We start from the raw sequence: 13,117 nt of genomic DNA, 5'->3' as shown, positions 1-13,117 counted from the left end.
ATAGTGGGCAGAGACAGCATGGCGCAAGCTCTGCTGCCCACCGCGCTCCATGGCCTGGAGAGTTGCTAGGAATGGGTGTGCTGGCAGTCCTGGTGACAGAGGTGACCTGCTCCGGCCCTGCTTTGTTTGGGCCCAGCCCTTAGGTCATCAGCTTGTCTACCAGGAGGCCTTGGACAGCCTGCTTGAACCTCCCAGCCTCTCAGCCATCCTCCCCTAGGGTATCTCGCCCCAACCACAAGTGAGCACCTTCACTAGCCCAGGGAGATGTGGCCTCCGAGGCCGAGTGTTGCCCACAGACTGTTTTTGGCTCGCTTGTGCTTTACTTGTGAGGCAGGTTGGGAGCTGGGGTGAGCACACCTATCTCTGAAAACAGTCTTGCCAGAAGCCACTCCAAGTGGAAAATTCCGGGAGCTGGACAAGGGCAGATCTGGGTTCTGTAGGGCCTAAAATACATTCAATTTTGGGATCCTTTTTAAGAAAAAGAGAAAAGTAGAAATACTAGAGTGGATACTGGGCCTCGGAAGGGGACTGTGCAAGCGAGGGGTCCTGAGGCTTCAGCTTCCTGAGTCTCACAGTGGGCTGTCCCTGGGGTGGCCCAGAGTAGTGTGAGGGTCACCCCTGTTGCACTAGAGCCACCCTGGGGTGGCCCAAGGTGATGTGAGGGTCACCACCATTGCAGTAGAGCTGCCCTTGGGGTGGCCCAGGGTGGTGTGGGGGTCACCCTCATTGCACTTGCTCTCCAGAGTTTGCTGAAGAGCCCTGGTCTGGCTGGGCCTTGTGGTGGGAGAGGGTGCTGAAGGCTGTCAGGACCAGGCCAGGTTTCTCTCACCTGGTGTCCCAGGTGTGGCCTGATGCTTGAACACAGGGAAGGGCAAGGGTTACAGGGTCAGAGGGACCTAGAGAAACCATGCTAGGTGTCCCAGGTTGTGGGGGGAGAGGCCTGGGTACAGGCTGGAACTGAGAATAAGGCTCAACGTGACCCTGGCTTTGTCTGGCAGGTGGAAAACCTGAAGGAGAAGCTCATTAGCCAGGCCCAGGAAGTGAGCCGTCTTCGGTCAGAGCTGGTGAGCCTCACCAATGCCATCCCCAGTGGTGGGGTGGGCGGCGGGGGCCGGCAGACCCTTCCAGACGTGGTGCTGGCCCATCTCGCCCAAGCCCTTGCCTCCAACCAAGCTGTGCTTCGTTCTGGCCAAGGAGACTGCAGGCTTGTCTCAAAAACGCACCCAGAATATTGAGCACCACCCAGAGTGCCCCAGAGGTCCTGTGACTCTAAAGGGAGGGGGTTAAAACGCCCGTTCGCTGATGTAAAATAGGAGTGTGAACTCCTGTGTATAAATACAACTTTTCCTTGTTACTTTCACACTCAGGAAAATAGAATGGGCGGGGGGGGGGGGCAGGAGAGAGAGCAGTTCCTGCTTTACTGCCCTTCTCGCTCGCTCTCTGTATTTCTTTTGCGAGCACCTTCTCTTCCTCTCACTTTTTCTTTCTTTTTCTCCTTCTCTCTCTCCTTTCTACCTCTCCTCTTCCCTTTGCCCTCTTCCCACCTCCCTTGGCCTTTCTCCCCCATGCCCTGTCCTCGACACATGTCCCCCCTCGGCTCTGGTGGTCTGCAGGGAGGCACCGACTTGGAGAAGCACCGGGATCTGCTGATGGTGGAGAATGAGCGACTGAGGCAGGAGATGCGGCGCTGTGAGGCCGAGCTGCAGGAACTGCGGGCGAAGCCGGGGATACCCTGCCCGGGCTGTGAGCACAGCCAGGTGAGTGAGGTGGGCACAGCCCCATGATCACCTGGGGGGCTTGCGTCCTCCAGTTCCTAACTGTGACCTGCCTGCCTGCCTGTCTGCCTGCCTCACACTCCTCCGGACGCCCACAGGAGAGTGCCCAGCTCCGTGGCAAGCTGTCCCAGCTGCAGCTGGAGGTGGCGGAGAGCAAAGGCATGCTGTCCGAGCTGAATCTGGAGGTGCAGCAGAAGACCGACCGGCTGGCTGAGGTGGAGCTGAGGCTCAAGGACTGCCTGGCTGAGAAGGCACAGGAGGAGGAGCGGCTCAGCCGGCGCCTGCGTGACAGCCATGAGACCATCGCCAGCCTGCGGGCCCAGTCACCACCTGTCAAGGTGAACCATGGGCTGGGCTGCCAGCATGCAGCACCCTGTGCAAGCCCGAGCCCAGCCTCCATGCTCTTGGCCCTCCACCAGGGCAGGGATGGCCCCTAGGAGGGCAGGTCTTGGTGAAGACAGAAATGTGAGTGGTGATGCACTCAGTCCTGGCCTTCCCTCCTGTCCAGGGCCAGGCACACAGTGGGTACTCAATGACCAATGCTTGAGATGCCCACTACATGCCAGGCACAGATGCAGTACATCCCCCAGATTTTGCCCTTGGCTTTACCCTTCTTGCCTCTTCTGTGCCTAGACTGAGGCCAGGGCCAGGCTTTTAGTGAGCACTCATTGAGATGAGAAGATGCCAGGAAGCCCTTGAGCGTTCTAGAAAGCTGCGACCTCGAGGCTCCTTTAGATTTTTCTGTAGGCCCTTAGTGGGATGTTCTTTAGTGTCCTCCCTCTGACCAGTCTCATCTCCAGGTCCCGGGGTGAGGTCCAGTTGCTCACACACCTCTGCGCCCTGTCTCTCCCTCACCTCACAGTACATCATCAAGACGGTGGAGGTGGAGTCGTCTAAGACCAAGCAGGCCCTTAATGAGTCCCAGGCCCGCAACCAGCACCTGCAGGAGCAGGTGGCCATGCAGAGGCAGGTGCTGAAGGAGATGGAGCAGCAGCTGCAAAGCTCACATCAGCTGACGGCCCAGCTCCGGGCGCAGGTGCGCAGGCTGCATGCACATGTTTGTGGGTGTGTATGTGTGTCTGGGTGAGAGGGCACACAACGCACAGGGCTGGAAAGCCAGAGGCAGCTTGCAGAACAGTGCAGCGGTTAAGCCATCAGGATCAACAGACCTGGGTTCAGTCCCTCCTCCTCCTACTGGCCATGTGACCAAGGGCTGGTTTTCTCTAAGTCCCCATTTCCTCATCTGTACCATGAGTCTCATCACAAAGCCCATGTCATAGGGACTTGGGGCATAATCCACAAGAGACAGTTCACACAGGGCTTGGCACACAGGGTGCACTCAACAGGTACTCCTCCTGCTGTTGTCATTATCGCAAGTGCTGGCCCCTGCTTTCCAGGCACGTGGCTTGAGCACCCTGTGTGCCAGGGATGGGGTTGGCACTGGGATGATGCAGGGAAGTAGTAGCCGCACAGAGCTGATAGCCCCGTGGGGAGAGAGATGGCCACTCACCCTTTGTGCTGTGTCCATGTTCGTGCATGGGGTGAGGACTGGACCTCCCTCCCAGTGCCTCCTGCCCATGGCACTGAGCCTTCTCGTGGCCATGGCCACCAGATTGCCATGTACGAGTCAGAGCTGGAGCGGGCACACGGGCAGATGCTAGAGGAGATGCAGTCCCTGGAGGAGGACAAGAACCGGGCCATTGAGGAGGCCTTTGCCAGGGCCCAGGTGGAGATGAAGGCTGTGCACGAGAACCTGGCAGGTGAGCCGGCAGCCATTGGTGCCCTGCCCCACTCCACCCAGGCCCACCTTGAGCCTGGCCTGCTCCACGTCGCAGCCCCCACCCTGTCCATTGCACACACCTCATGTCTCTAGGTGTCCGGACCAACCTGTTGACGCTGCAGCCGGCGCTGCGGACCCTCACCAATGACTACAACGGGCTCAAGAGGCAGGTGCGCGGCTTCCCCCTACTGCTGCAGGAGGCCCTCAAGAGCGTCAAGGCCGAGGTGAGCACAGGGTGGTTGGGACTGGGGAGCTCTTGGCAGACATAACATCCACCCAGGGCACCCCTCCAAAGTCTAGACAGAGCTCCTCAGACGACCCCCCCACTCCTGCCACACACCGTATTTTCCAAATTTGAAAAATGTGTGGGCTGGTGGGGACAAGTATATGGGTGTTTGTTTTACTACTTTACTATTCTTTAAACCAAACAAAGGAGCCCTAGCGGTGCAGTGGCTAAGCGCTCGGCTGCTAATGGCAGTTCAAACCCACCTGCCGCTTTGTGGGAGAAAAATGTGGCAGTCTGCTTCCGTAGAGATTAAACCCACTGCCCTCGAATCGATTCCAGCCTTGGAAACCCTTTGGGGCAGTCCTATACTATCCTGTAGGGTCTCTAGGAGTTGGAATTAACTCAGTGGCAACCGGTAAACCAAACATGTCCCTTCTATCTTTATATCCCAAACATGTTGCATTTCTTCTATTTCAAACATGGCTCATGTATTCTTATGTCTATACTAGGCTTAATTTAAATTTTTAACCATGTACAATGTGAGAATAACCAGAGTCTTTTAAATGCCTCCCACGTGCTGAGCCTTTTATAGCTGCTGGCTCCTTGTTGAACAACAGCTCTGTGGGGTAGAGAGACTGATACATTTTGCCATTAGAAAAATTGTTTTTCTCCCTTAGAAGAATAATGTCAGTAATACATGGACATGGTGACAAATTCAAACACTCAGAAGGGCATCAGATGAAAAGGAAGGGCCTCTCCTGCCTCCGCATCCCACTCCCCAAAGGTGGCCAGTCGTTCCCCAGGGACGTGCTGATGTCAGCGTTCATGTGTCTACAGTTCTCATTTACCCAACAACAGCGAACACACTTGCTTCTTTTTTACCCCCTTTGAGATTGAACTTGGAGACCAGCTCCTACAGATCCACTAGTTAGATGGTGTTATCCCTTCTTACAGGTGAGACAATTGAGGCTCAAAGAGATTGAGCCAGTTGTCGCAGGTCCCTCACCTACTCAGGGGCAGAGCTGGAATTTGGGCCCAGGTGAATCATGTTGTAGTTAAGTGCCAAGTGCTATGGAATGAGGGTTGAGTCCTGGCTCTTCGCTTATTAGCAAGGCGACCTTGAGCTATCGGCTTAGCTTCTTGGACTCAGGTTCTTTATCAACAAAATGGGGATGGTAGCAGGACCTATTCAGAGAGGTTATTGGGAAAACCTGATGTGTGGCAGCGAATACCAAGTACTCAGCCCCTGGCAGGGAGGCAGGGAACACCCTGCAGGGCAGGCAGCCAGGCAAGCAAGGCCTCCCCTGACGGCAGTGCCCACCCCCTACCAGATCAGCCAGGCCATCGAAGAGGTCAACAGCAACAACCAGGAGCTGCTGCGCAAATATCGCCGGGAGCTGCAGCTGCGCAAGAAGTGCCACAATGAGCTGGTGCGGCTGAAAGGTGCCTACCAGGCGGGCTGGGTGGGAGGTGCCCAGCACTGGGGTCCTTGAGTCTGGCTGAGAAGTGATCCCGTTCTACCTCCCGGGCCCAGCACCACTCCTTGGAGCTGTGCCCTGTCAATCACGTGCTGTTACAATCCCCTTTGTAGTTAAGAGCCCTGATGGTGCAGTGGTAAAGAGCTCAGGCTGCTAACCAAAAGGTCGGCAGTTCGAATCCACCAGCCACTCCTTGGAAACCCTATGGGGCAGTTCCGCTCTGTCCTATAGGGTCACTATAAGTCAGAATTGACTTGATGGCAATGGGTTTGGTTTTTGGGTTTTATTTGTAGATAAGGAAACTGAGGCACAGGAAAATCGGGAAACTCAAATCCATGTGGCTAGTAAATGGTTCAGCTTGGATTTGGACTCAGATCTGTCCAGCTCTGAAGCCCCTGCCCCTTTGCCCATGGCGAGCTGCCCCCCGGACTCTGGGTGGCCACAGGGTGGGGGTATTGACATGCTGGGTGATAGGTGGCTGGAATGACACTTGTCCCAGCCTAGGGGCTGTCAAGCTTGAGACTCCACCCATTCATTGCACAAAGGTCTGGGGAGCACCTACTGTGTGCCAGGTGCTGTTCCATGCACTGAGGATTTGCCTGTGAGCCCCACAGATGCCACCCTGCCCTCAGGACACGTACTTTAGCTGGGGAACAGACAGTAATAATCACCCAGAACCCTAACACTGGCCCTGTTACTAGGGCTGGGGAGGGGCTTCGAGAGACCCTGGGAGGAGGGCTTCCCAGAGATGAAGCTAGAGCTGAGACCTGGACTATGAGTTGGAATGAGTGGGTGAGGAGGGAAGGTAGGGCTATGGTGAGTAGTTTTCATTTCAAGAGCACCGGGATCCCGCTGAAGGACTTCAAGCAAGGGGCTGGAGTAATCAGATCCAGACTCCCCTGTGGCCTCCCTGTGCTACCTGCCTGCCAGTCCACTTGTTCTCTGGTCCTGTTTGCCCACCTGATACCTAATCCCTACCCTGGCATTCATGGTGTCCTTTGAGAATGACAGAACAAGTCCCATGGCCCACTGGAGCCCAAGCTCCTCATTTTGTAGATGAGGAAACTGAAGTCGAGAGAGATGAAGAATGTCTATTTTGGCATTCCACCCAGACTGGGTGCAGTGCCTGAGCCCCACAATTGACCTTTCCTCTATGTTCCCAAAGTGAAGCTCCCACCTTCAGCTGAACTGCTCAGAAATAAAACATAAGTAAATTCATACTGTAGTATCAGTGACTTCTAACAGCTTTGTGGGCCACCCTGCCCTGGGAAGCCTTGCTTAGAAGGCACAGGGCTCCTGAGCCACTTGTCTGCTCAGGACACCAAGGGACGCCGGAGTGGAGACAGTCTAGTCTTGACCCAGCCTGAACATATCTCTCCTCCCCCAACCAATCCAGGGAACATCCGGGTGATTGCCCGTGTCCGGCCAGTCACCAAAGAGGATGGAGAAGGGTCTGAGGCAACCAATGCTGTGACCTTTGATCCCGACGATGACTCCATCATCCACTTGCTGCACAAGGGAAAGCCTGTATCCTTCGAACTGGACAAGGTCTTCTCCCCGAGGGCTTCACAGCAGGACGTGAGTGCAGCCCTGGGGGTACCACAGGGGAAACTGACTGAGCAGTGGAGAGGGGAAAAGACAGACGCACAGGGAGGGGGAGAGATGGGCATGGATAGAAAGAAGCATGTCTCAGTTATCTAGTGCTGCTATAGCAGAAATACCACAAGTGAAGGGCTTTAACAAACATAATTTGTTATCTTACAGTGTAGGAGGATAGAAGTCTGAATTCAGGGCACCAGCTCTAGGGGGAGGCGTTTTCTCTCTGTCAGCTCTGGGGAAAGCCCTTGTTTCCTTTCAACATCTGTGGGCCTGTTCCCTGGAAATCTCCATGTGTCTTGGCATCAGTCTTCCCCTGGGTCTAGGAGGTTCTCAGTGCAGGGACCCCAGGTCCAAAGGATGCACTCAGCTCCTGGCTCTTCTTTCTGGGTAGTAGTCAGGTCCCTCTATCTTTGCACCCTTCTCTCTTGTAAGATAAAAGGTGATGCAGGCCACACACCAGAGAAACTCCCCTTACATGGGATCAGGGCTATGACCTGAGTAAGCATGTTGCATCCCACCCTAATCCTTTTTAACATAACCTAATCTTGCCTCATTAACTACAGGCAGAGATTAAGATTTACAACACATAGAACAATTAGATCACAAAATGGAAGACAACCACACAATACTGGGAATCATGGCCTAGCCAAATTGACACCTGTTTTGGGGGGACACAATTCAATCCATAACAAAGTGCAGGAGTTGGAGAGACAGGATTGAGAAGCGAGAATCATGGGGCCAAGTTCCCTCCTTCTTCCCTCTAGAGGAGAGAAGGTGGGAAGCAGGGGCAGATTAACCAGTAAACTCATACTGACTTGCATTGAGCCAGGTATGTATGGGCTTAATATTTACCTGAGAATCTATGGTGAGCAATTTCACATCTTTAATATGGTGAGAGACAAGTGAAACTATTCACTGCAGATTGGTGGGAAGGCACAGTTGGGTCCATACTACCTTGCTTATTGGATATCCCGGCCCTGGTGGGAAGCTAAGACTGATGACCTTAGAAACTTTTAGAAAGTAGAGAACCATGCATAGCAATGCCCACCCGCCCTGCCTCTCCCACCCGTGATGCTTTTCACATGGATCTCCCTAAGGATTCCCCTACCAGCCTGCTCTCAGTGCTGAGCCCTCAGCCCTGTGAGAACCATGTATGTGGTCTCAGCATCCGTTCTTCTCCTGTCTTTGCCCAGAGTCAACCTACTGGGCCCTGTCCTGCCTGTGCCCTCCTGCTCCTATGCCTGGGTCTACCTCTGCCCATCCTGTGTGTCCTCTGTGGGCGAGTGGGTGGGCAGGCTAGGTGAGGGGGGTGCCCTACCATTGTGTTGCTACCCCCTCCTTGAGAGTGGGAGAAGCAAGGTGGGCTCTTGAGCTCCAGTGCGGGCAGCCCCTTCCTCAGGTGTTCCTTGGGTGGTAAACCCTGTCCTGTCTTCCCTTCAGTCTTTTGGCAACCAGGTTGCCCAGTGATGTCTACTGTAATGATGTGTTAGTCAGGAATTCCATAGCAGTGAGCCAGTCGACCACAGTAGCAGCTGCTGCATTACTGCTGGAGGAGAGAGTGGTCACGGGGACCAGAGCTGGTGGGGCCCTTGGTCCAGCAGCCCTGGCAGCCCCTCACCTTCCATCCCACGTGCCCTCCCCAGGTGTTCCAGGAGGTGCAGGCCCTGATCACCTCCTGCATCGATGGCTTCAATGTCTGCATTTTTGCCTACGGGCAGACAGGCGCTGGCAAGACGTACACAATGGAGGTGGGTGCCGCCCAGCAGGTGCCCTGTCCCCCGTCCTTGGCTCTGCTGCCCATGGGGCAGGGTTTCAGGGCCACATATGCATCTGGCATTCAGTAGCGCCTGCCTGAAGGCTGTGCCAGGTATTTCACCCCTGTGCTCTCCTGTAAGTCTCTGGCAGTCCTGGCACAGCGGTGCTGTTTTAAAGGTGGGAAAACTGAGGCCCAGGAGGCGAAGTTGTTTGCTTCTGGCAGAGGGCTTTTGGGGGCGGTGGACTGGCAAGTAGGTGGGAGCTTCCAGCAGGGAGGCTCCTGGGGGAGGTAGCTGGGGCAGGGAGGGGGTTGGGAATGACTGAGGCCACGTGAGCATCAGGACCGTCCACCCTACATGTCAGAGAAAGGCCTGGGCTCACTGGGTCTTTCCTTCCGCCTCCAGGGGAGCCCTGAGAACCCAGGCATCAACCAGCGGGCCCTGCAGCTGCTCTTCTCTGAGGTGCAGGAGAAAGCCTCTGACTGGGAGTACACCATCACGGTCAGCGTAGCAGAGATTTACAACGAGGTCCTCAGGTGGGAGACTGTCCTGCCCATGTACAGGGTCAGCTTTACAGTCCTTGGTGGTAGGCGGAAGGAAGGATGTGGGATGGGAAATGAGGTCTCCCTGAAGGCAGTCCAGGGGTCAAAATGAGGCTGTGAGGGCCCAGGAAGGGACCTGGCCATATGTCCTGACTCACGCAGGTGGGTCAGGTGGTCCGAGGCCCCCTTCCTCACACCAGCAGGCAAGTGGGAGGAGAGGCTCTCTGAGCCTGCCTGGGACACCCACACCTGGCACTCCTTTTTCCCTGGAAGCATCCTCCCTCTACCTGGGGTCTGGGCCTTGTGCCTTCCTCCGCAAGTGATGTGAGAGAAGGCAGGAGTGGTGCCACCCACAGGACTTTTGGGGGAACAGTTGGGCTCCACCTCTTACAGTCAGTTGAGCTGTAAGGGCAGAGAGGGGCTTAGCCCAGTGGTCAAGGAAGGCTTCTTGAAGGAGGTGTGATTGTTTAGGAAACATTCCAGGCTAGGAGCAGGGGGAGGGTGGCAGGGGGAAAGTGCAAGCAGAGGCCTGGAGGAGGGACTGAACCAGGCTGGGGCCTGGGAGGAGGGAGTGACTGCCTGGCTGCCCCTGCAGGGATCTGCTGGCAAAGGAGCCACAGGAGAAACTGGAGATCCGGCTGTGCCCAAATGGCAGCGGACAGCTCTACGTGCCGGGGCTGACCGAGTTCCAGGTGCAGAGTGTGGACGACATCAACAAGGTGCGGGGCTGGGAGGCTGCAGGGGCTGTGGGGGTTGAGGGGGGAAATGCTGGGGAACCCCTCCCTCCCACAGCAGAGCTGCTCTGGAGTCAGACAGGATGGGGTCTAAATGCAGGCTCTGGCAGGTACTGAGTGTGTGACCTGGGCACGTCCCCTGTCACCTGAGCCTCTGTTTCCTCATCTGTAAAATGGGGAGGGTGACACCACCCCTCACAGGGGTGCCCAGGAGGATGGGATGATTCCAAAGACCACATTCCAAGCCCTATGTCCCTGCCGCTCCCCAGGTGTTTGAATTCGGCCACACCAACCGCACGACGGAGTTCACCAACCTGAACGAGCACAGCTCGCGGTCGCACGCCCTGCTCATCGTGACCGTGCATGGCATGGACTGCAGCACAGGCCTGCGCACCACGGGTGAGGGAGGGCATGGGGCAGGCTGGCTGGGAGACCCCCACGGTTCCCACCCAACTGGGGCAGCCTTGACCTGCCCAGCGCCCTCCCGCAGGGAAGCTGAACCTGGTGGACCTGGCCGGCTCAGAGCGCGTGGGCAAGTCGGGGGCAGAGGGCAGCCGCCTTCGGGAGGCACAGCACATCAACAAGTCGCTATCAGCCCTGGGAGACGTCATCGCTGCCCTGCGCTCTCGCCAGGGCCATGTGCCCTTCCGCAACTCCAAGCTCACCTACCTGCTGCAGGACTCACTGAGTGGCGACAGCAAGACCCTCATGGTGGTGCAGGTAAGGGCCTCAGGTAGGCTGGGCAGGGCAGCCCTCAGGGTTCTGGGGCCCAGGGACACCAGGTTGTGTAGGGAAGGGGCCCCAAAGCCAGTGATGCCCCTAATCCCCCCACAACAGACCTGGCCGCATGGAGCCTCGCATATTGCACAAGTCCCCTCCTCTTGGCCTTTAACCCTGCTATTTCTGCCCCGTCCCTTTCAGTCTCCTGGACGCCCTCTAGAGTCCCCTGCTGTGAGCTGGGACCATGCTGCCCCTCGAGTTCTGTGGGGGCAGTGGCCAGCCTGGATGGGTGAGATCTTGTGCCCCGCCCCCACCTCCAGGTATCCCCCGTGGAGAAGAACACCAGTGAGACGCTATATTCCCTCAAGTTTGCTGAGAGGGTGCGCTCTGTGGAGTTGGGCCCCGTGTCCCGCCGGACGGAGCTTGGGTCCTGGTCGAGCCAGGAGCATCTGGAGGTACGGCCACCGCCAGAGGCCTGTCTCAAGCCAGCACTGGGTCAGAGGCTTCCCAGTCACAGGCAGGAGGGCACGGGGAACTGAGCCTGGAGTGAGAGTGAAGGGGAAGATGCCAGAAAGGAGGGGAGCCAGAACTTGAACCCAAGCCCAGTAGCCTGTTTAGTCCAAGTGTTTCTTCTTGGCCTCCAGGGTCCTGGCAGGGATCACCAGCTAGTGTGGGGAGGGCCGCCTGGCACACACAAAGGAGGTGCTCAGTACTACCTAGTTTACTTCTTTACATGCATTATCTCATTTAATTCTTGCAAGAATTTGGTGAGGCAGGTATACTTATTATGCCCATTTTGCAGATGAGGAAACAGTTTCAGGAGGCTAGGGTAGTGGGGGGCAGGGGAGGGGGACAGAAGGGAGGAGCAGGACTCCCAGCCCACCTGCCCTCCCCTGCCACAGTGGGAGCCTGCTTGCCAGACGCCACAGCCCTCAGCACGAGCCCACTCAGCCCCCAGCTCTGGCTCCGGGACCTCCAGCCGCCCTGGCTCCATCCGGAGGAAGCTGCAGCCCTCAGGTGAGCCTTTTAGGTGTGGGCCACAGGGAGGAAGCCTTCTCCATGAGACTGAGGGCTTTTTCTTTTTTTTAAGTTTATAAAACTTGCCCAGAGCCTCTTCTGCAGCCTCCCCAACCCCTGGGAAGTGGTCAAGGCCGACAGTACTGTGTCCACTTCAGATGGGAAGTCTAAGGCCACAGCTGAGCTCATGCAGTTCACCCCCTCCAAAGCTAGCCTGGCATGCCCTGCCCTGTCCCTCGGCTCCTTGGGGGGTGGGAAGGACCGGGGTCATGCCCATTTCTCAGATGAGGGCTGAGGCTGGCCACAGGGCTAGAGTCAGGGCCCAAGACTCCTGCTTGACCCCACTCAGGGAGGGGCCTGGCGAGCCCCTTGGGGTAGGGGCAGCAGGGTCCAGTGGGGTCCTGGCTGAGGCTGGCCCACAGTGAGACACCTGTCGCTTTGATTGCAGCCTGACGGCTGGGGCTACAGTGTCCAGGTGAGTGTGGGCCATGGCCCAGGGCTGCCCTGCCCACTCGCTCGCCCGCCCGCCCACCTTGGGTTGCAGGCCTGTGCTGGGGAGTCACCCGCTGAGAGCTGGGTCCTTCCGCTGCCTGCTGTCTGTGTGCTTCTGCTGGGCTCCCTCCTGCTCTCAGTCGCACCTGCTGTGGGCCTTGGGCAAGTGGATGAGAGATTGCCCGCTCCCCTCCTGCAGGAAAGTTGAGGCCGTTGCCTGTGTGATGGACGTGCCCACCCTGCAGGGCCAGGACTAGGTCCCAGGGCCTTGCTGGCCTGCTCCTGTGCAGCACCAGGACCCCAGGAGGTGAAAGTGAAGAGTGGAGGCCCCTTTCCTGCTCTGTCTCCCCTCAGAGATGAGAAACATGTTCTGAAGGAAATGCGTCTCTCGGCTGTGGCTCTGGGCACCAATGGCGTGGGCTGGAAGGGCAGACCCAGCCGTCAGAGTCAGGCCCTTGAGGGGTGGACAGGAGTGTGTGGGAGGGGTGCCCCTCCCTGGGCTGCCCAGCTCCTCTCTGAGCCTGCAGGACTCGATGGCCCCTCTGGTGGGTGGGCTGAGATGCCTCTAGGAAAGCACTAGAACTGGGCCATGGGAACTGGGCTGGGTTAGTGGGTACCAAGGGGCAGCCCTGGCCCCCGTCCCTCCAATGAGGGGCTCCCATAGTGGGGTGTACATAGTGTTTCTAGGTGTACATTGGGACTGGCCCGACCTACTCCAGGCGGGCCGTATTTATGGCTGGCAAAGGAGGCCAGTGGGCTGGGGGGGCTCATGACACCCCCACCTGCCTGACGCCAGGTTCTCTCCTTGCTCACTGGCCTCTTGACATTTTTCTCTCTGAATTCCTATTTAAGAACTTTTGGAAATTTAGCCATTTTTACTTACTAAAATAAAAGGTCTTTTTACACATGCGTTGTCTGAGAGAGTTGGTCTAATGTGCCCCTTGCGATTAGATGCTGGGGAGCAGGGTGTTGGCAGGTCCTGATGCCCCAATGCTGGCTT

The 13,117-nt window shown here is 57.0% G+C and overlaps 1 protein-coding gene across 8 annotated transcripts in view; it reads left to right on the top strand.

Annotated features, from left to right (window-relative positions):
- KIFC3 (kinesin family member C3) overlaps window positions 1-13,017 on the top strand; it is a 36,611-nt gene extending 23,594 nt beyond the window's left edge. For all 8 annotated transcript variants that reach the window (XM_049864467.1, XM_049864464.1, XM_049864462.1 and 5 more), the window contains 17 exons: window positions 999-1,064; window positions 1,614-1,757; window positions 1,874-2,113; window positions 2,638-2,811; window positions 3,388-3,535; window positions 3,649-3,779; window positions 5,113-5,224; window positions 6,656-6,837; window positions 8,502-8,606; window positions 9,018-9,148; window positions 9,750-9,873; window positions 10,158-10,287; window positions 10,379-10,608; window positions 10,929-11,063; window positions 11,511-11,625; window positions 12,074-12,100; window positions 12,317-13,017. In XM_049864467.1, the coding sequence (XP_049720424.1) occupies window positions 999-1,064; window positions 1,614-1,757; window positions 1,874-2,113; window positions 2,638-2,811; window positions 3,388-3,535; window positions 3,649-3,779; window positions 5,113-5,224; window positions 6,656-6,837; window positions 8,502-8,606; window positions 9,018-9,148; window positions 9,750-9,873; window positions 10,158-10,287; window positions 10,379-10,608; window positions 10,929-11,063; window positions 11,511-11,625; window positions 12,074-12,078 (2,172 nt within the window). In that variant the 3' untranslated portion in view covers window positions 12,079-12,100; window positions 12,317-13,017. The remainder of the gene's footprint in view (window positions 1-998; window positions 1,065-1,613; window positions 1,758-1,873; window positions 2,114-2,637; window positions 2,812-3,387; window positions 3,536-3,648; window positions 3,780-5,112; window positions 5,225-6,655; window positions 6,838-8,501; window positions 8,607-9,017; window positions 9,149-9,749; window positions 9,874-10,157; window positions 10,288-10,378; window positions 10,609-10,928; window positions 11,064-11,510; window positions 11,626-12,073; window positions 12,101-12,316) is intronic.
- Window positions 13,018-13,117: the final 100 nt, after the last annotated feature.

Source organism: Elephas maximus, chromosome 21 (assembly GCF_024166365.1).
Source record: "Elephas maximus indicus isolate mEleMax1 chromosome 21, mEleMax1 primary haplotype, whole genome shotgun sequence".
NCBI classification, from domain to species: Eukaryota; Metazoa; Chordata; class Mammalia; order Proboscidea; family Elephantidae; genus Elephas; species Elephas maximus.
The sequence above is the reverse complement of the archived record's forward strand: the minus strand, read 5'-3'. Positions and strand labels throughout refer to the sequence as shown.